Below are 19,862 nucleotides of genomic sequence, written 5' to 3'. Positions count from 1 at the left end.
AAGGAGACATAATTCAAATCCATTTAGAGATCATAAAGGGTCTGAGCTTTTCATCTCAAAGTATGTCTGCTATGTTTTAATATATACAAGAAAGCACCTTTTCAAAGATAACTGGAAGTGACGATGTTGGGTGACTAGATTTATTTCTCTGGATTACAGGAGGATATGAGACTTCAGTCTGATATTTTTAAAGAGAAGTCAAGGTTGATGGATGGCTAAAAAAAGCATCTGCAGTTCCTTGTCTTTACTTAAAAATACCGTGCAAAAGTCACAGCTTGTTTTAAACTGCTTACTCCCTCTGCGTTGGACTGCTCAGTGGAGTTGCTTAAATAAAAGAGAGAGAGCTTTTCACCTGAAGGCTACTAGCTCAATCTACCCAGGGACTTGAATCTGCAATCCGATCTATGCAGGCAGACCCCTGCACTCATGTGGAGCCTAAACTGAATTAAATAAAAAACTATTTACAATTGTAATCTGTGTTAAGATCACAACTAATTATAATCTATTAAAATCATGCAAATTAAATAAAAAGTAAAACTAATTGGTACATATTTGCTGACAGGTTTTAAAGAAATTTCCCACCAGTTCAGCGGTTTGAGTCACTGGCTAACCACCTGGAATCAGTGTTAGTTGAAGTGAAACCAGTTTTGCTAGTAATCTGTTCTGCAGGTGTAGAGAATATTTTCTTCATTTCAGTTTATTCCACTGGTTCAGTTCATTCAAAACTAAGAAATCTGTTTGCCATTGAAAAGGCAGGAAAGCTTACTTTTCTCTTTCAGTCTCTGAATAGAAATTAGGTGTGGGAGGATGAGATCTACTAGTTCCAAAATCCTGAAGGACAGCGGGACCAGAAACAATCAGTTCAGTTAACCAACTGCACATAATACTTCCTTTATTTAATCAGTTTTAAATGCAAAACAGGGTTTGATTAACCAGTTTAATGTCACTTCTTTAATTTAGTTTTATTTAGTAAAATATATTAAATGTTTTTGTGCATTTTTAATTGCATTTGAATTTCCATCCAAATGGAGCTTGACACAGATCACAAGTAAAAAATTAATAATCTTGTAAATGACATGTACCATTCACCATTTTCTGACATAAAAAAATAAAAATTAAAAATCTAAATATAAGTTAAGCTCTATAGTTTCTTAAATAAATTGGTGAAGATGTAGTATATCTTCCTGATTAGCAAAAAGAAACACCAAATTTAATGTAAAGGTTATGCTTACTTGTGAATCAGTGTGTTTTGCCAATCAATGCAAATCAAGCTTTCTTCAGGAAAATATAAAGTACAAAAACAAAACATGATTAAAGTTAATTATATAAATCAAGGTTTTCTGCTTGCTGATTTAAATCATAATTTAATTCAGTGATTTAAATCACTGATATAAATTAGTCTACTCTGTGGAGCCCCTTTGTGCTAGCAGGATTCTATATGGATGTAAAGGTTCTTTACTATGCATCAGATTGTAGGAAAAGGGTATAGGTCAGTAATGACTGAAAATAATTACTGTTTGATGGCTATTTGATTCTGCCTGTGATCTCAGTATGTATTGTAGTAGAAAGGAGTTTGTATCATGAAAACTACCCATAAAATTTAACTGACTGGTAACCCTGCTGGCATTCTCAGCAGAATGGCCAGGTCAGAGAGTTAATGGCTTTACAATTCAAGAGTCCTCTTACCTCTGGTCCCACTTAGGCAAGGTGGAAGGCATGGCAGTCTGCCCATGCCTGTTATTAATTTGTGGATTAATAGAATGTCAGTCTTCAGATCTGTGTATCGACCGCCTTTCATAGCCACTGAAAATGAGAACTTATCTAAAACTGAAACACTGTCTCTCGGAGAACAATCCTCTTGTAAATTAAAACCCTGCCTGCCAGAAGAGTGCAGCAGTCAGTGAAGGGGACAGCTTGAAGTGCATGTGCCATAATTTCAAGGCTTGGCAGAGGTGGATCCCTTAGCTAAAAACACTGGCATTTTAATTTTGCCACCATCATTTTGGATGGTATATTGTTTCAATGTCAGGAAGATGTTTAGTGTCTTTGCCTGTCAGCCTTGAGTTCCTTTATGACTTTATATTGGTTTTTAATGGCAAATTTGTAGTCAGAATATTAAAAGATATATAACTGGCACTTTTTTGAACTGTAGGTTTGTTGCTATTGAACAATTAATCTGAGGTGTCTAATATTTCAATTTGTTTAAACTACTTGGACTTTACTTTCCAATAAGTATGCCATTCAGATTCAGTCCATTCTTTGTTTGATTTTAGTATTCTGCTGATTAAATTCATTGATTACACAGATTATGCTGCAGCCTGATGGACTTTTAATAGATATGTAAAATAGCTTTGTGAATTACGGATTGTGGCACGTACATAAAATGTGGGATGAATAGAAGAAAAATGGATGAAATTCTTTGGAGATTTCTTCTGTCTGTAACTTCAGTTAACATTTTTACTATTTTCAACATTCAGAGTGCAAATTTCCAGAGGGAACTTAAAAACACATTTTTCTCTATGAGAAGAATTATTTTTTATATTTTTGATCCAAATTTTTCCATAGTAGTAGTTATTTTTTAGGAACAAAGTAACTATTCTATCATGTTTTTCCTCCCTCTGTAACAAATACTTGATGATAATCATGTGTCAAATGCATAAAAAAAGAGAACATCAGTCATATTTAGAAAATTTTTTGTATTTAGAAAATTGTATTTTGAAAAATTTAATCAGAAGGGATTAAAACCATTACAGAAGAATGTTCCAGTTTAATAGCTTGCTGGTTTAATTGGCAAGTGCTTGTGAGATATTGATGTGACTAAGTTAAGTAACAATATTTGAGTTTTGGGTATGTTTCATACACAAGTGGGTGCAACGCCATTTACTTCAGAAGGCCTGTATCTGCTTATAGTAGCAGGGAATTTGGTCTGTGGTCTTTAAGGCTGCTGTACTCCCACCAGTGCCAGAAGGCCTGTAGTGGTCCCTGTGTCCTGGTTACATTCATGCTCCGCTGCTGTCATCAGTGTAGCTCTCCAAGGGTAGTGCAGTGTTGGGAGAATTTAACAGAAGAAATAACAGCTGAGTCTTCTCAAAATAAGGTGCAGAGGCTGTCAAGAATTATACTAAATCCTATTTAGAGGCTGACCCACTTACCATCCTATAAACCACATGGCAGAAGTACATGGCAAGGCTAGAAAGTGGAGTACTTCTACAAAAATAGTTACAGGCTGACAAAAGCTGAAAAGTACTAATTTTGGGGGAGTCATGCCCAGTGACATGAGTTTGTCCTAAGAAAGTGAAAGTTGCTGCAGTTTAGTGAGTAAATACGGCTAAACTGTATTGTGTTTCTGTTCAAAGCTCTTTATGCAGATTAGGATAATTTATTAATCCTATATCTGTGGCCATTCATTTGTCTTCCAAAGAGGGAAATAATCCATTCCCTCAATCTGTAACTATTTGACTGCTCAGAAGTTGACATCAGGTTTCCATAAAAATGTATTATTCCCTTGTGGAGTTATAAAATCACCTGAACTCAGTAAGCATTAGAAAAACTGGATTTAGTTTCAGTATAACTGTGAGCCAGAATATATTAAAATATAAATACAATAAGATGGTGTAAAGCAGTGGTTCTCAAACTGTGGGTCGGGACCCCAAAGTGGCTGGCTTAGACTTGCTGGGACCGGAGCCCGAGGTGTTCAGCCCTGGGCATTGGGAGTCACGTTACAGGCCTCCTGCCTGGGACTGAAGCTCTTGGACTTCAGCTTTGCTCCCTCCCCCACTCCCCACCCCCTCCACCGGGACTCGAGCTGGCTCAGGCTTCTGTCTCCCCTCCTGAGGGCGTGTAGTAATTTTTATTGTCCAAAGTGGGTTTTGGTGCAATAAAGTTTGAGAACCCCTTGTTTAAAGGGATACTCCTGGGGGAATTCAGCAACAAAAAATTATGTGCACAATATTTTCAAATTTGCATATTTTATTTGTCAAAATAACACAATATTCACGCTAGTTTCAGTTATTTTGGGTCATTTATTTCAAAATACCTGTCAGCAAGTATGTCTGTAACAATACAGACAACAAAAAGATTCAGGAATTTTTTTTTTTTTTGAAAAATAGATTCCTTATTAGGCATATTAACACAGAACTCTGATAATAATTCATTTAAACTATGGTACAGAACCATATTTCCCACACCCCTCAGAAGCAGTGCAAAGGCTTAGGGGAGTTATGGGGTAACGGAGGAGCTGAGGGAAAGGGAAGTAATTTCTGGGAAGGAGCTTGAGTGTGAAATTGGAGGGTTGTTGGGTATAGGTGGGAAATGTATGGAACAGGTGTTTTGAGGGGTGGGGAGGGATTATTAAGGAGCTTCCCCCATAAAGATCCTGCCTGACGCCTGGCCTCTCCCATTTAGTCAGGCACATCTGCCCCTATCCCCATGTGTCCCCGCACCACCATGTGTCCTTGCACCCCCTGTCCACATGTGTCCTTTCACCCCCACTCAGACACCCACTCCTGCCATCCCTATGTGGCTCTTCACCCTCTCTCCTTGTCCCCACTCAATAACCCCGTCCCTATATGGCCCCGCACCCCCTCCCGCTGTCCCCATGTGTCTCTGTGCCCCCACTCACCCATCTCCTGTCCCAATCTGGCCCTGAACCCCCTCCCCCATCACCATGTGGCCCTGAACCTCCTATCCCCCTGTGGCCTTTCGCCTTTACTCCCATTCAGTACCATCCCCAGTCTGTCCTCCCCAACTAGCCCTTATGAGCCCCTGTCTGCCCACCCCCCAGCAGCCCCATACTGTCTGTCTCCCCATAGCCCCTGTCTCCTGACGTGGCTGACAGGCACTGTAAAGAAGGCAGGTTCTTTCTCTTCCCTAGCTGATCTGGAGCTTCTGCTCTGTTTTATCACCACAGTGCCCTCTGGTGGACAAAAGGCAGAACTGCAGCAACTTTCCAGCCAAAGTTATTTTCTGTTGAGGCTGCTCTGTTCTATCATCACAGTGCCCTCTCCTGGGAAAAAGGTGGAACTGCAATAAATTTCCAGCAGAAGTTTTTTTCTGCACAAAATATTTAAAATATCCACGTTTATTAATTGTGGCACAGAATTCCCCACAGGAGTGAGAGGGAGAAGGATCTGAGCCATGTGTGACCAAAAGCGTGACAAATCAGTAGGACCTATTGAGGGAGATGTCAGATAGAAACACGACAGCAGGCACTATCTCTCCTAGTAAACCAGTGGTGTGATCTGGGTTCTGATGCTCGGTGCTCATAGGATGAGAGAACCTGTCCACTTCTCATCTTCTGGAGCACGTCTGTCTGGCTCTAGCCTGACTTCAGTAACTCCAATCAGTACACAGAATGGGAAATTTGCTCACATTGTTTCAGCAAGTTCCACTTTCTTGTGGACATGTGAAGGCGAGGAATCCCTTTTCCTGGGTATCCTCACACACTTCCACAGGTTCTCTCCTGAGGTGTGCAGATGTCTTTCAGAGCACAGATTCCTGTTCCGTGAACACAGCACCTTGTCAGAGAAAGATTTAACAGAGAGGGTGCACCTCGCTGCGTTCTTGTGTACATCTTTAGTCGGTCAAATTGGCAGCTTCCTATTTCATTAACTATTCATTTAACTTTTCTTTCTTGCTATATTTAAGACGCATTTTAAAACGTGACTGAGTAATTGGACACAATGATTAAAATATCATATTACAGTGCAGTTTTCCTTTAATCATGGTCTGACAGCTTGTCTTCTGTTTGTCTTTAGCATGTTGCATGTTGGGGGAAGCTATATTATTTATTCTATTTATGAATATTTACAAATATTTAAATTATTAAAAAATAAACATGTATTTTCTTGTCAAGATAAGATTTTTAAAGTCAGTTTCACTAATAAATGCTGTACTCCATCATTTTATTACTCAGTTTGACCTTGTAGTTTTCATGGAAGTTTAGTCTCAAATGACTTGTGGATTCCAATGTCTTTTTCTTTTTTTTTAACCTCACTAAAACAGACATGTGGAGCATAGTGGTTTGCCAAATGTCATAAGTAGTCATGATGATTTGAAAGAAAACAAAACAAAAAATTTTCTATTCAGTTTAGTCCACATTGTGTGGTAAAAGAATATTTTAAAATATGCAGCCTACTTATAGCAAGAATACAATTGTGCGACAGAATGTGATCTGAATTATTAATCAAAAAAAGGTTCTAGCCATGATGGTTGTGAAGAAAATCTTCCAGATGTAAATTGGATGCACTGACAGTGTTGTTTTCCTGAGTCAGCCTCAAACAGTAGGTCTGAGGTGCATGATCTGTCCATCTCCCTGTTTTAACTCTGAAGTCTTGCGTTGATTTGTTTTTATGCTCAGCATTTGAATGAACATATCCAGCTTAATGAGTTTGCTGTATGATCCTGAATGACCTCCCAGGTCTTCTGGTGTACTAAGAGCAATACCTTTCTCAGTGGCAAAAGTTCCAGCTAATTCCCTGACAATTTCCATGTACTGATTTGAGTTCCCAGAATCAGTAAAAACCTCCATTTAAAAAATTTTAAATAACTGCAGCAGAATTTCCAAGCTGTTGCCACAGAGTGTCACAGAAGCAAGGGGCCTTGCTGCAGAATGTGTGCCCAGATTGTTGAGGACTTAACACGACCTTTTGTGCATAAATCACATTTCATGCATGTGGGAAAAACATGTATATACCTAAAACCATGTTTTTGTGTGTGTGTGTGTGTGTGTGTCCCCTCCCCACACTATGTACTCCATGGCAAACTGGACCCAAATTCTACAACATGGCTCCTCTTGGTTCTGTATTTGTTGCAGTTTAGGATTTTTTTTTAAAATAAAGATACCAGAAATAGGGATTTCCCAGCGTGCTCTACACATTCAGAGGCATCCAACTAGTTAACAATTTAAACCACAAAACGGAAGTTATGGTTCATTTCTCATCAAAGCAGCTAAAATATCTCCAGATTTTTAGATCTAACCCAACAGAAGGACAATTTCATTTCACAATGAGTCAGTTAAGTTTTTGGCATTGGTGTATATATGGTTCCTTTTCATGTAGTTCCACAATATACTTTTCTTAGTGCATAGCAATAGCAATATAACATGAATGGAACGGTGTCATAGTTTTGGCATACAATTATTTTTTTCTAAAAAGGATTCTAAAGGATCTAATATAAATGCTTTTAATGACTTTTAAAAAAAGAATGTTTGTTTGGATTTAAACATTCTTCCACATTGGTGCTAATGCATGAAAGCCAGAAAATAAAACTGGCAAATGGTTTGTTATCCCAATATAGATCTGTATCTAACACAAGTGTACTATAGTGCATTGATAACAGGAAGTAACATGAAAAAAGCAAGCACGTGTTATTGTTAAAGGGAAATAAATTCTTGTATTTTGTTGTTTTATTTTACAGCAATAAAAACATAATTAAAAAAGCAAACCTACAAATAAGTCATTCAACTAATAACTAGAAAATAAATGTCCATGATCAGAAAAAGTTAGATGGTAACAGCTGATGAATCTCACAATGTACTTGCTGACAATTTAAAAACAAATTTTGGACTGAATTGATTTGAAATAGCTGCTGTATTAACTCCTGATTCCCCAACTGCTGTTTGTAATGCTCTGATACAATAATAAAGAAGTCAGTCAAATTACACAATGAGTCCCTTTTATTGCACTTTGAGTCTTCTGTGATTTTATGGAAATTAAATTTTACAAATTTCTCTGAGGGTTTAATCTTTTCAACTACACAACTGAGTCATTTTCTTTGCTTCCTGCTCAGAAGCAGTCCAAGCAGTCTTAGCCGTGTTGCCTAGATACTCCATCTCCTGTGGCATCTGTAAATTGGCTGATTCAACAGTAAGATTGGTAATCTAAATAAAAAAATCTTTGGGAAAAAGGAATTTGTCAACTACCAGTTTAAATACTACTGCAAGGATTGCTTTTCAACACTACTTGCGGAATTCTGTTTGCTCTTATATAGAAACTTACCACAGTAAAACCACTAGAATACTTTTTTGTTTTTGTTTCATACTGGAGTTTTACAATAAGGATAGAAGGCAGAAACACATTTTAGTCTGAAATGTCCCATTCAGGCAAAAAATCTCCATCATGTCTGGATTGCTTCTCCACTTTTCTGAAATTATAGGAAGCAACCAGAAAGCTTTCCAGGTCTGAAATCCAGCTTTCAGAATAGGAAATCCAATCAAGTAATCTTCTCTACTGATTTCTGTGGGTGTATGCTTGTATGTTTAAAAAAAAAAAACCTAAAAATTAAATAACTTAATATATCTGTTTCATGTATTGTAATTCATTGATATGCAAAGGTTGCTATTAAGTCCTGGATATTAGTTGTTCTGTCCTAGTATTCTGTGTATTGCTCCCTCTGCATTGTACCAGTAATAACACTGATTTGAGAGCTATTCTTTGCTATGTGGTTTCCATCAAAAAATCCCTAACAGTTTCACCATTGAAGGTTTTAGCCCACTAGAATGACAGGTGATATAACAGAAGCAGCAGAGTAAGTAGTAGAGCAGCTCTTGCAATGGTCACACTATTATGTTGTTTGAAGAGCTTAACAAAAGAGCTGGAAATTTCGTTAAAGGGGAGCATTGCTGGGAGAAAATTACAAATGGCAGTTTATGCAGGATAAAGTTTATTAAAAGACCACAAAAGTTTTAGCCCGCCTCCCCTTCTCCCCCCCTCCCCCCCAAATTGTGGTGATGTTCTAGCCTTCAAATTTTGTACAAACCTGTCGGCAGAAGGATTACATACGAAATAATTTTCTTTAAATGTATTTCTTTCATTTTAGCTTCTTGTTCCTGAGACATGTCAAATAAATAAATCTACAAAAAGTTTAGTGCAAGTTCCATATTTAGAACAGGATTAAGCTCTGTGGTACGTGGCCAAAGTTGGTATAACAGGAAACCTGAAGTGATCTAGAAATAAAGGACACTTTTTATGGCCTGTACTTTCCTAACACTGCACTTCATTTGACGTACATAAAAATTTCCAAAATCTGGAAACAGCATTGAATTTGCTAAAATCCTATAAATTAATTTGTTTTCCTTCCAAACTGTACATGCATCCGATGAAGTGACTTGTAGCTCACGAAAGCTTATGCTCAAATAAATTGGTTAGTCTCTAAGGTTCCACCAGTACTCCTGTTCTTTTTGCTGATACAGACTAACACAGCTGCTACTCTGAAACCTGTATTAATACTGTAAAATTTAAACTTTTTTTCTTTATGCCCTTCTTCTTTTCTCACAGTTTGTCATTCCTTAATGATTTTCCGCTTACATAGTTACAGTAATGTACAAACAACTTTTTTCTAATTCCTTTATAAAGAAAAATATAATACACACTGTGGTTTTGGGAATCGATTTAAAACTGCAAACAAAAAAGAAAGGGGCATTTTGATCCCAGTTGAGGGAACTGATTTGCCTGAGAGCTAATGCAATTACTGTATTTTCATGCTAGATCCATTCTTGTTAACAAAAGACATCTACTCCCTTGGAACGCATCTAGGAAGATCCCACGTGAGCACTGTTGCCTTTATATTGAGAAAAATCTGACGCCAGATTTCTTGTTTCGGAATGCTTTTATTCAGATGGTGTTGTGGCACCCTCTAGTGGTTCAGATAACTTTCAGAGAAAAGCATAATGTTCCTAGACACGAGTTTTCATATCAGGTTCCAGAGTAACAGCCATGTTAGTCTGTATTCGCAAAAAGAAAAGGAGTACTTGTGGCACCTTAGAGACTAATCAATTTATTTGAGCATAAGCTTTCGTGAGCTACAGCTCACTTCATCATTGATGCATCCGATGAAGTGAGCTGTAGCTCACGAAAGCTTATGCTCAAATAAATTGGTTAGTCTCTAAGGTGCCACAAGTACTCCTTTTCTGTTTTCATATCAGTTTGCTATATTGCTGTGGCAAAAGTCAGTAGGGTGTAGAGGTGTGTGTCTCTCTCTCTCTCTCTCTCTCTCTCTCTTTCAATAGTTCTATATAAACTTCTCCATAAAAGTACTAGAGACCCTTTAAGAATTTCTCTTTATAAAGTCAAAGTCAGTTCTGCTTAAAACCAAAATCCTAGTCAAATTAATTGTTTCTAAGCAATATTAAGAAATGGGTGGCTATATCTCATTGATAGCTAAAAGCCATATCAAGGAAATGTCAACAGTCTTGGATTTCCATGGTTAAGTGAGCTGTCTAGAGCTGGAATAGTTGGGATAGGAATCGGGAGTAGGAGTTGGAGGGAATGGGGGGAAATGCAATGACACTGGACTAGATGAAAAAGTAGAGCCTTTTAGAAGTCTATCTTGTATGTAATGGAACATGAGAATGCAAACACACCATTGTTATGATTTTCAAAGCTTGGGTGTGTGTTCCATATTTTTAATTTCTGCATGTGGTAAATATATGACTTAACATGTACATATGTGATATAGTCCTGTCATGGAATTTGAACTTACACTTTTGGGAGTTTTAAGTTCCTACCCAGACACAGAAAAATCAGTCTATTCCTTTGCTTCTCTCCTCTAATTTTTTTTATTATTATTATTATCTTGCTTAATCTTCAAATATCTCCTTCAGTAACCCACCAATATCAATAATATAAGAGTTCATGTTGTGGTATGGAATCACCTTGGTTGAGATTTTCAAAGCAGTTTAGGGGATTTAGACACATCTTCCATTAATTTGAACTGTTGTTGTGTTAATTTCAGATACTTTTTGCTTATATCCATGACATTTGTATCCATGACACTTGTATGATAAGAGAATGTTTGCAGTCAGTTACTATTACTGCAGGTGTATTTGTTTTAATTTCTTAAAATAAACACACTGCTTCCCCAGCTGTCTCAGTGAAAGGCCAAAGGAACAGCTGTGGAGTAGACATATCCTCCTGATGGGGTGTAACTTTAGGATGGGGTTAACCATCTTTCTGTTACAGCCATCTTCACTGATGAGAAGGAAAGGCCAGGATCTATCAACCTCCTTGCTCCATACTGCTGCCCCTCTGTTTCATTCTCATAGAGCTGTCCATTTAGTTACATGCCACAGTGCCAAGGACACCTTGGAAGCTTCAAAGCATGAGAGATTTTAGTGGCACTGAAAGTTCCTAGGTGTGCCTATATCCCGAGACATTGCAAAAGGTTGAAATGGAGCAACAGCCAAGGCCTTACTACTTCAGAGCTAGATATATGTTTCTTGTTTGTAGTAGCAGGGAAGCCAAATTTTTACTTTCCACATGACTGAAATTATTTGTTGAAACAATGTTGTTTGTTGGGGTAACGTTTAAATATTGATCCTTGTCCGTGTTATGACTGCATGTCCAGGGGCAACTTACTTAAGCTTTGTGCTGCTCAGTTTTTCTGTCTGTAAAATGAAAATACTTGTCTTGGGGAAAATTCATGAATGTTTCATTCACTTTGAAAGGCTTGGAAGTACAAAGTTTTATTAGTAGTGGAATACATACTCCATGTATATAAATCAAGGCATCAGGGTATCTTTGCAGGGATATTTGATCATAAAAAATGACTTTTAGTCACTCTATTAAATTGTGAATACGTAATTTAGATATTGCCACTAACATTGACAATTTATACGAACTAACTCACTCTCACACTCTGCTGCTAGACAGAGATTAGAGAGAGATTATGGAGGATATTTGATGTTCATTGTCTGTTTGCCTGCCTGGGTAAAATACTGAGTTTTCTGTGAATATTTCCCCTCAATCTTACTATGACACTGCTTGGTTTGTTTTGGCCTCATCCATAATGGTCAACTCAAGAGTGTTAGGATGTATGTCTTCTCATGTGTCTGTACCGTGCCTTGCACAAAGGGCCCCAATTCAATTAGGCTTTTTGGGTGCTGCTACAATATAAATGAAAATTTAGCTGTAAGGTCATGTAAAGTATGTACAAGGATAGTTTTTTAAAAGCACTCTTGCAAGGTGGTGTAGACTAACACTTTACTATTTTGTAAAAGCTTCAATTAAAGCTGAAGGTGAATTTGCAGGTGGGTAGTTACCCATGAATTATCTACTAATTTGGCCAGGTCATGTGGGTTAATTCTTCTACTCTTACAAAAAGCACCATGGTATTTTTAATGGTCAGGAGAAGTTAGGATGTTGCTTTTACTTCTCATTTAAAGACAGTTCCAGCAATGGCACAGCACCCTTTAAGAACCCAAGTAGAAATGTAATTTGGACTCAGAGCAAAGCATGATTTACTACAGTGCCAACAGCACTTCCTGCACTATAGTACCTAAGAATTCCCTGAAGATCTCCCATCTAAATACTGACCCAGTCAGCCCTGTTTAGATTATCAGACCTGACAAAATCACAAACCAAGCTTGTGTGGCTACAGACCATGCTGTTGAAATGGAGTAGTCTTTCTGGTTCTGAAAAAAAAAATCCCTCCACACAAGGGATTTTTCCCAATATTGTTATAATGATATTGGTGCAAGTAACCGCAAAAGTTACTAAACTGAAGAATGTGACCCCAGATGGAGTTAACTTTTATTGATTTTTTTTATATTCTTGTTGGACATTCGGACACATTAAAGTCCTATATTTTGTCCTCACCAGTTCTTTAATATTAGTGCACAGCTTTGTGGCTGGATTTTTTAAGGAAAGCCCTGACCAAGAGCAGATGTTTTCTCCACAGGAAATATCCCCTTATCATGAGATTGCGGGAACTGACATAATTAGAACTCTTCACTTTTCTGAGCTATTTTTGCATGCACTTACGGGAGTGTTCATGTTTTGATTTACCTCTTCAGGAAGCCGTCTCACCCTCATCTTGAAGCTTTTGTTAGGCATATGTCCCAAGGCTCTGAAGCACAAATGGATGGCACCCTGGGCAGCCTGCCTCGTTACCCCAGTCATCCTTTGTGTGAAATGGGAGAACTTACACAGACAGGTAAGGTCCTGTAGCACGTTTATTTACTTTCTTCTCGGTCTCCAACAAAACATAGTCCATTTCCAGGGCTCTATCTCCCTGTTTAGATAGGAATTCAATGTGTATTAAGTAGAACCATGTTGAAAAATTATTCTGCCAGCTAACTTTGTTTCCAGTCCCAGTGTAGATGGGATATGGCCATGTAAAAAGCTTAATATACCACACACAGTCATGATAGTGTCTCATACCTTGCCTACATTCAGCCTACTAATGCATCACTGTTGGGACTAGTTCTAACATGTTAAACCTCAGAACGGCAAATAGTTGCCATTTAAAAAAAAAATCAACCTTATTTCCTTTTCCCTTCTCTCCCAAACATGGAATTCCTCTCTGCATCCCCTAAAAATGTACATTAGTCCAACATCCAGGGGGAATAATTAATGCTGAGTTGGTAGCTGGCTTACAGTTCAATATCTTATGATCCATCAAATTTAGAAACGATTGGCAAGATTTAATTGCCAATTTTCCCCTGTGATGAAGTTGCTGCTTCTAGCCCAGGGACATCCTGAGAGAGCAGATGTCAAATTGTGGCCCTTGTTGGTAAGGAAATGGAAACGCTATTTTAGATTGTATGAGGGGCTTTTAATGTATGAGTTTATTTTTCTTTCTTTCTCTGAGTTCTGTTCAGTTGGATTAAATTGATATTAAGGGAGCCGAACTTTACAGATGATGGGATTAAAAGGAAATTGCAATAAATAGTTTAACAATTCTAAAACATTCCTGAACTAGCTTGGCTCTAAAATATGACGTGTATAGGACACATCATGGTTTTATGTGGTGTACAGCTTTCATTGGTAGCAAATGGGGATTATTTGCTTAATTCTGTCATGGCTTCACTCCTCATGAGTAACATTCTGTCCCTCATTTATTCTAAAAAAACCTTTCTATTGCACCATCATGCATTTCCTATTTGTAAAACTATGTTATGGTTTAGGTCAACCAGATACATTATCCTCAATATTATAATAAAAATGAAATGTAATTATCACATGATATATGAAAACTTGTTGGACTCGGTCCTTAAATGTATTTGTGTATTTTATGTGTATTATCAATTCTGATCAACGCATAGCACCTGTTGTGTATAAACTACAGTCCCTGTTTCTTCGTTTATTTTTATTTGCTGTCCAAATATTTTCCTCCAAAATTAACAAAAGCCCTTATAAAACAAACAAAAATCCCTATCTGTAAACCTAGGGAAAGGAGTCTTAACACAGTTGGGTTGAAATGTGGTTGTGAGCAAGGAATTAATTTTGTTGTTGTTAGATTTCTTATATGGATTTATTTTGGATTTAAAAAAACATACTATCAGCACACACCTCCGTGCTCTGGACTCTCTTTACAATATTTAAAACAATACTGAACCATTCATATCCACTGTTACTCCGGGGGGAATTCGGTGCCAAAAAATTAAAAATTTTGCGCACAGCATTGCAAAATTCTGCAAATTTTATTTGTCAAAATAACTCACGCCAGTTTCAATTATTTTGTTAATTTATTTCAAAATACCTGTCAGCAAGTTTTTCTGTAACAATTCAGACACACAAAAATTCCCCCAGGAGTAGAGTTAAAGAAACCCCTATGGCAATCCAGTTCCTGCTTCTCTGCCCCGCCCCCTGGCCCCGAGCCCAGCCAGGGGGTTACACACTCACATACCCACTTTCCCCCAGAGCCCAGCCATGGGCCCTGCCCCAGCCAAGGTACTCACACCTCCTCTCCCCCCAGAGGCCAGCTGTACCCCCCCCACCTCCCACCCCCAAGCCCAGACACTCAACCCCTAGCCCTACCCCACTCCCCAGTGGCCAGCTGCATCCCCCCACTCCAGATCAGTCAGACACAGAGCCTGCCTTCCCAGAGCCCAGGGATCCAGAGGGAGAAACAGCCTGATGCTGGGTCCCAGGCTTGCACAGAGTTTCCTGTGTGCTGCTGCTTCTTTCCTTCAGGGTGTGCTGGGAACCCTCCAGTTCCTGCCCCCTTCCTCTAGCTTTGTCTTCTGTTTGGGAGCTGAGCTCTGCCAGGTCCAGTGGTTCCTAGTGGCAGCCAACATCTCTGCAGTCCATTTCTATGGGGAGAAAAAAGGAAATTCTGCATGCACAACATTAATTTCTTCAAAATTCTGCTTTATGCAGTGGCACAAAATTCGCCCAGGAATACACTGTGGACCACCTGCACATTCTTCATTCCTGCCCTATAACATCATTATACCTTAATTAGCAGCCGCCATTCTATCTCTTCCCCAAATGCCTATGAATAATGGAGTTCTATGCAAAATATCTGGAAGGAGAAATCTGGGCTCTGGCCAAAAAGGGTGGTAAACACATTGTAGAGTTGAAGAGCCTCCGTGGAGAATGCCAGCAGTTGCCTCCCTTCTGTACTGAGGAAGCACCAGCTATAGTGTTCCACTGATCAGACTTTTGATGATGGTCAGTCATAACACAGTAAGTTCCCTCAACCTTCTGGAGCCTGTCAGATCTCAACAATCACCTTGGAGTGGATCATTGAAACAATGGCCAGTCCATGCTGAGAGCGTAATCATAACTTCTGCAGCCCATTCCTAGCACTAGATCCATATTGTGGCCAGCTAGATTTGTAAAACCAGAAACCAGCTGGGGTGGCCCTGTGGCTGTCACCATAACCATAAATTCCAGAGTCAAATCAAAAGAATCCTCCTCCTCATGGGCATCAAAGTCACTGAGCGAGACTGGCCTCAGCCCCTGCAATACCACCCCTCCTGAGGAATCTGCAAAGCTATCCCAGGATTTCTGCCATGCAGCAGGGTAACCTATACATCAGTCTTAAATCTAACTTTACCCCATCCCAGGACTCATACATCGGCTGTGTGGGTCAGTTAGTATCCAGGACTGACGCTTCTTGTGACATGTTAAGATGCTCTGGCATGCAAAAGGTAACTTGAGTTCTTGACTGTTACTTGGCTGTGCTGGACAGGGTTATAAAGGAAAGGGGAGTCTATTGCAAAGGAACTTACTGTAGAGGAAGGGTGGGACTTCTCCCTTCCCAGCCGTTTGAAGCTGTAAAGGCCTGAGATGTGGAGGGTAGTATGTAGTTTGAGCTGATTTGTACGGGCTTTGAATTTTTGTTTGGAAATACAGCAAGTTCTGAAGAAAGAATGTGAAGAGGCCGGTAGTTGGGACTTGATTTCCTTTCCCTAGTTTCAGAGTAACAGCTGTGTTAGTCTGTATTCGCAAAAAGAAAAGGAGTACTTGTGGCACCTTAGAGACTAACCAATTTATTTGAGCATGAGCTTTCGTGAGCTACAGCATCTGATGAAGTGAGCTGTAGCTCACGAAAGCTCATGCTCAAATAAATTGGTTAGTCTCTAAGGTGCCACAAGTACTCCTTTTCTTTTTCCCTAGTTTGAAAGTCTGCACACCGGCTTACACTCCCCTAACCCATTCTGGGTTTGTGGTATGCACTTCTTAAGGGCTGTTCTGAAACTGTATGGCTGTTTATGTGTGCAAGCTGCACCGTGTTAACAGATTTGTCCTGGAAACTGAGTTGATCTCTGAATGTGGATCCATTTTATAAACTACATAGTATTTTTCATAGATCATCAGACTGACTTTCCTGTTCAATTATTTTAAAGTTCTAAATCCAGTACTACTCATGAATGAGCTGCTTTATTATAAAAAGTTATAGAACTGGCTGTTTCTGCACTGAAGAGTATACAGAGCTAACCTATATTTCAGATTTAGAAATATATATAATTTGCATACTTTGTGAAATCTTCCGGGATAATAGCCAAGCTTAAGTGAAATTTGATTCCTGGGAAAGATCAACATTTTTTTAACTAATTTGTGCACATGTTAGAAAACTGCTAATGTCATTTTCCAGAAATGTCAAAGTTCTAGACATTTCCTATAACCCGTTTTTCCGGACACTGGTAACAGGATTTTTTAAATCTCTCCTAGGTGTTGTACAGCACTTACATAATGGACAGCTATTACGGGAAATTTATATAAAGAAACATAAACTGCTATCAAGTGATTGGACAGCAAAGCATCTCTACTTGGAGACAACAGGAAAAAGTCGAACCCTGCAGAGTGGGCTAGCACTTCTATATACCTTCCTTCCAGATTTTGATTGGAAGAAAATTAACATAAAACATCAGTGGAGCACTATCTTTTGTTCTGGGAGCTGTGATTGCCCAATGAGAAATCATTACCTAGAAGAGGAGCAACGCCGCCAGTATAGCTTAAGGGTGAAAAACAGCCATTTGGAGAGAACATATGTGGATATGGCAAAAATAGTCGGCATTCCCACTAGGCAATTAAGAGCTTCTAACCCAATAGATTCTATGTTGTGCCATTTTTGCCACAATGTCAGTTTCCCTTGTACTAAAAATGGCTGCATTGACATTGAACACTTTAAGGTAATTAAGACACATCAGTTAGAGGATGAGAGAGAGAGACAGGAAAAGAAACTTTATTTCTGGTATGCACTGCTGGCCGTTCATCCTCTCCTTAATCAGACTGTTAACCGGATGCAGCGCATTGCAGACGGCAAGAAAGAAGAATTATTTGTCCTTTACTCAGCTCATGATGTCACCTTGTCACCTGTTCTCAGTGCCTTGGGCATTACAGAAGCCAGGTTTCCAAGATTTGCAGCCAGATTAGTCTTTGAGTTGTGGCAGGATGAGAAAAAACCCAGAGAACACTTTATCCGCATCCTGTATAATGGGTTTGATGTCACATTCCAGACCTCATTTTGCTGGGAGCATAACATGCATTCCAGGAAGCCCATGTGTCCTCTAGAAAAGTTTGTTCATTTTGTCAAAAGGGGCATGTTTTCAGTTTTTAATAGCACTAATTATTATGATGCATGTCGCAGGAGACCATTTTAAAGGGGGGTGTTGAGGAGAGAGAGAAATTTTAATTTGTGTATTGACACAAGATCTGTATTGGTGGAGTTCACCTTTTGGGTTTTCAAATTCTTGTACATTAAAGTACAAAATATTGCTTGAAACAGATTTTAATATAGTTTTATTTTCATCAGAAGACATTTCTAGATGTTCTGGAGTAGAAAATAATTTGCTAGGTTATTTTATTATGCATTTGAACACATTTGCTAAATTATCTTTAATTAATTGATAAATTAAGTGTGCTACTGTAAACTGGACATTGCTTGAAAATGTTTGAGAGTATAGGTTTAGTTCTTCTGTATTCCAGGGCAGTATTTGGACATTGCAAGTTACCATTTATAAACAAAATGGTGTTTTCCCATCATATTATCATAATAGTTTTAATACATAAGGAGCACACTGGATCAAAAGTATTTATGAATTCCAACCATCTGTATTATAGTCTTGCTAAAGAAATCCTGTGACAGGAACATCCTTCCCTTAGCCAGAAATATTAGGGAACAAGTTGGCAGAAATACACGCATGTGTTTGAGCATGCACAAATGTATGCATGCTTTTTTGCACACAGCCTTCTGAAAACTTGTCCCTCAGGTAGGTGTACTGAATGAATGGATATAAACTTCTCTTCTTTGATTGCACTTTCAGCACTTTCATAAATAGTTTGAACACAATCCAGAAATGTTAAGGTTGTGTGACTGTCACTAGAAACAGATAAGTCAATGCTAATATTACAGTTAAACGTGAGGGGGAAATTAGAACACTAAATCGGTCAGTCTTATGGTAAATTTTTTTGATCTTTCCTATTAGTAATTGTATTCATGCTGATAGCCTGTCGTATAAACCGATGCGTTTCAGTCTGATGCAGTGGCTGTGTGAGGCAGAAAGACAGCTTGACTAAACGCTCAGAAATTTTGTAGTCCAATTAGTATATTTATAGACTAGGACAATGTTATTTTATAAGACCAGTCTGGTACATACTGTATGGTGTGTATGTATAGCGGACTAAATTTCTCTTACCTGCTTGGTTTGCAAACGGCTGTGAAAAGCTGATTTTGTAGATGCTTTCCCTTGATCAGGATCAACAGACTTAGGAACAACCTGCTTTTATGGATGATTTACCTTAGGCCACCATAGTAGGTATGAAAACTTCATTTTTGAACTACTTTCATCTCTTACAAGTAGTTAATTCAGATCCAGTTTTTAATACAAATGTTTGAAAAAGATTTTCATGACTAGAGTATTGCATTTTATAATGGTGGAGTTTTTTACATGTCTAGAAATAATTATGATTTAGTTTGTGGTTTGTGACTTAATGGTGCTAGTTAATCAAAGAAAATGTAAGTGAACATGAGGTTCTCTAACTTGATCAGCATTCCAGTCTCTCTCTCTCTCATTTTCAAATGCTGCATTTGAATACATTTCTATAAATAAAGTTTTGGGTAATATTTGTACACTTTCATGTGCTTTGAGTTCAATATAATTCTTGCTTTTCTTTACTATACCCAGTTTTTAAAATTTATCTTGCAAACTGTTGTTTGCTTCATTGATGATTTTTGCTGTCACTGCATTTAATTTTTTTTCTGCCTCCTTAAACTGTTTCTGAGTTGGGGGGCTAATAAACACATTGTAAGGTCTTAAAGAGAAATAAAGGTATAAATCTTTGGTCTTTTATGTTGCATTAGGAGTGTGTAACCACAGGAAAGGTTCCTCTCCGTCTGTATATGTGGCAAATTTAAATGGTTCTTCTGGTGGGTTGGGAAGGGTACAGAGTGCATCAAGTTGAGAGATTTAGCTCACTTTAAGCAAACTTTTTAAAAAACTTATTGAAAATGATCAGCTTCTCTAAAGTAGGCATTGAACTCCCTAAGTCACTCTACAAAGGGCTGCTGCAATAAATTCTTCAGGCTGATAAGCTGCTGCTGTTAGACGGCCTGTAATGGGATATATAAACCACACACTGGGGTAGGCGTTAAGGAGCATTCTGGGCCCAAGTGGCTCCTCTACACCATATCTG

General features: G+C 38.4%; 1 protein-coding gene across 1 annotated transcript in view; it reads left to right on the top strand.

Moving 5' to 3' along the window:
- The window catches only part of PXYLP1 (2-phosphoxylose phosphatase 1), a 117,286-nt gene extending 97,824 nt beyond the window's left edge, over nucleotides 1-19,462 (top strand). Inside the window, exons 5-6 of the mRNA XM_084639314.1 lie at nucleotides 12,791-12,930; nucleotides 16,899-19,462. Of these exons, the coding sequence (XP_084495440.1) occupies nucleotides 12,791-12,930; nucleotides 16,899-17,830 (1,072 nt within the window). The 3' untranslated portion in view covers nucleotides 17,831-19,462. The remainder of the gene's footprint in view (nucleotides 1-12,790; nucleotides 12,931-16,898) is intronic.
- The last annotated feature ends 400 nt before the right edge of the window (nucleotides 19,463-19,862 follow it).

This window comes from Lepidochelys olivacea, assembly GCF_965140295.1.
Source record: "Lepidochelys olivacea isolate rLepOli2 genome assembly, chromosome: 9".
Taxonomy (NCBI): domain Eukaryota; kingdom Metazoa; phylum Chordata; order Testudines; family Cheloniidae; genus Lepidochelys; species Lepidochelys olivacea.
This window is presented reverse-complemented; position numbering and strand designations above follow the sequence as displayed.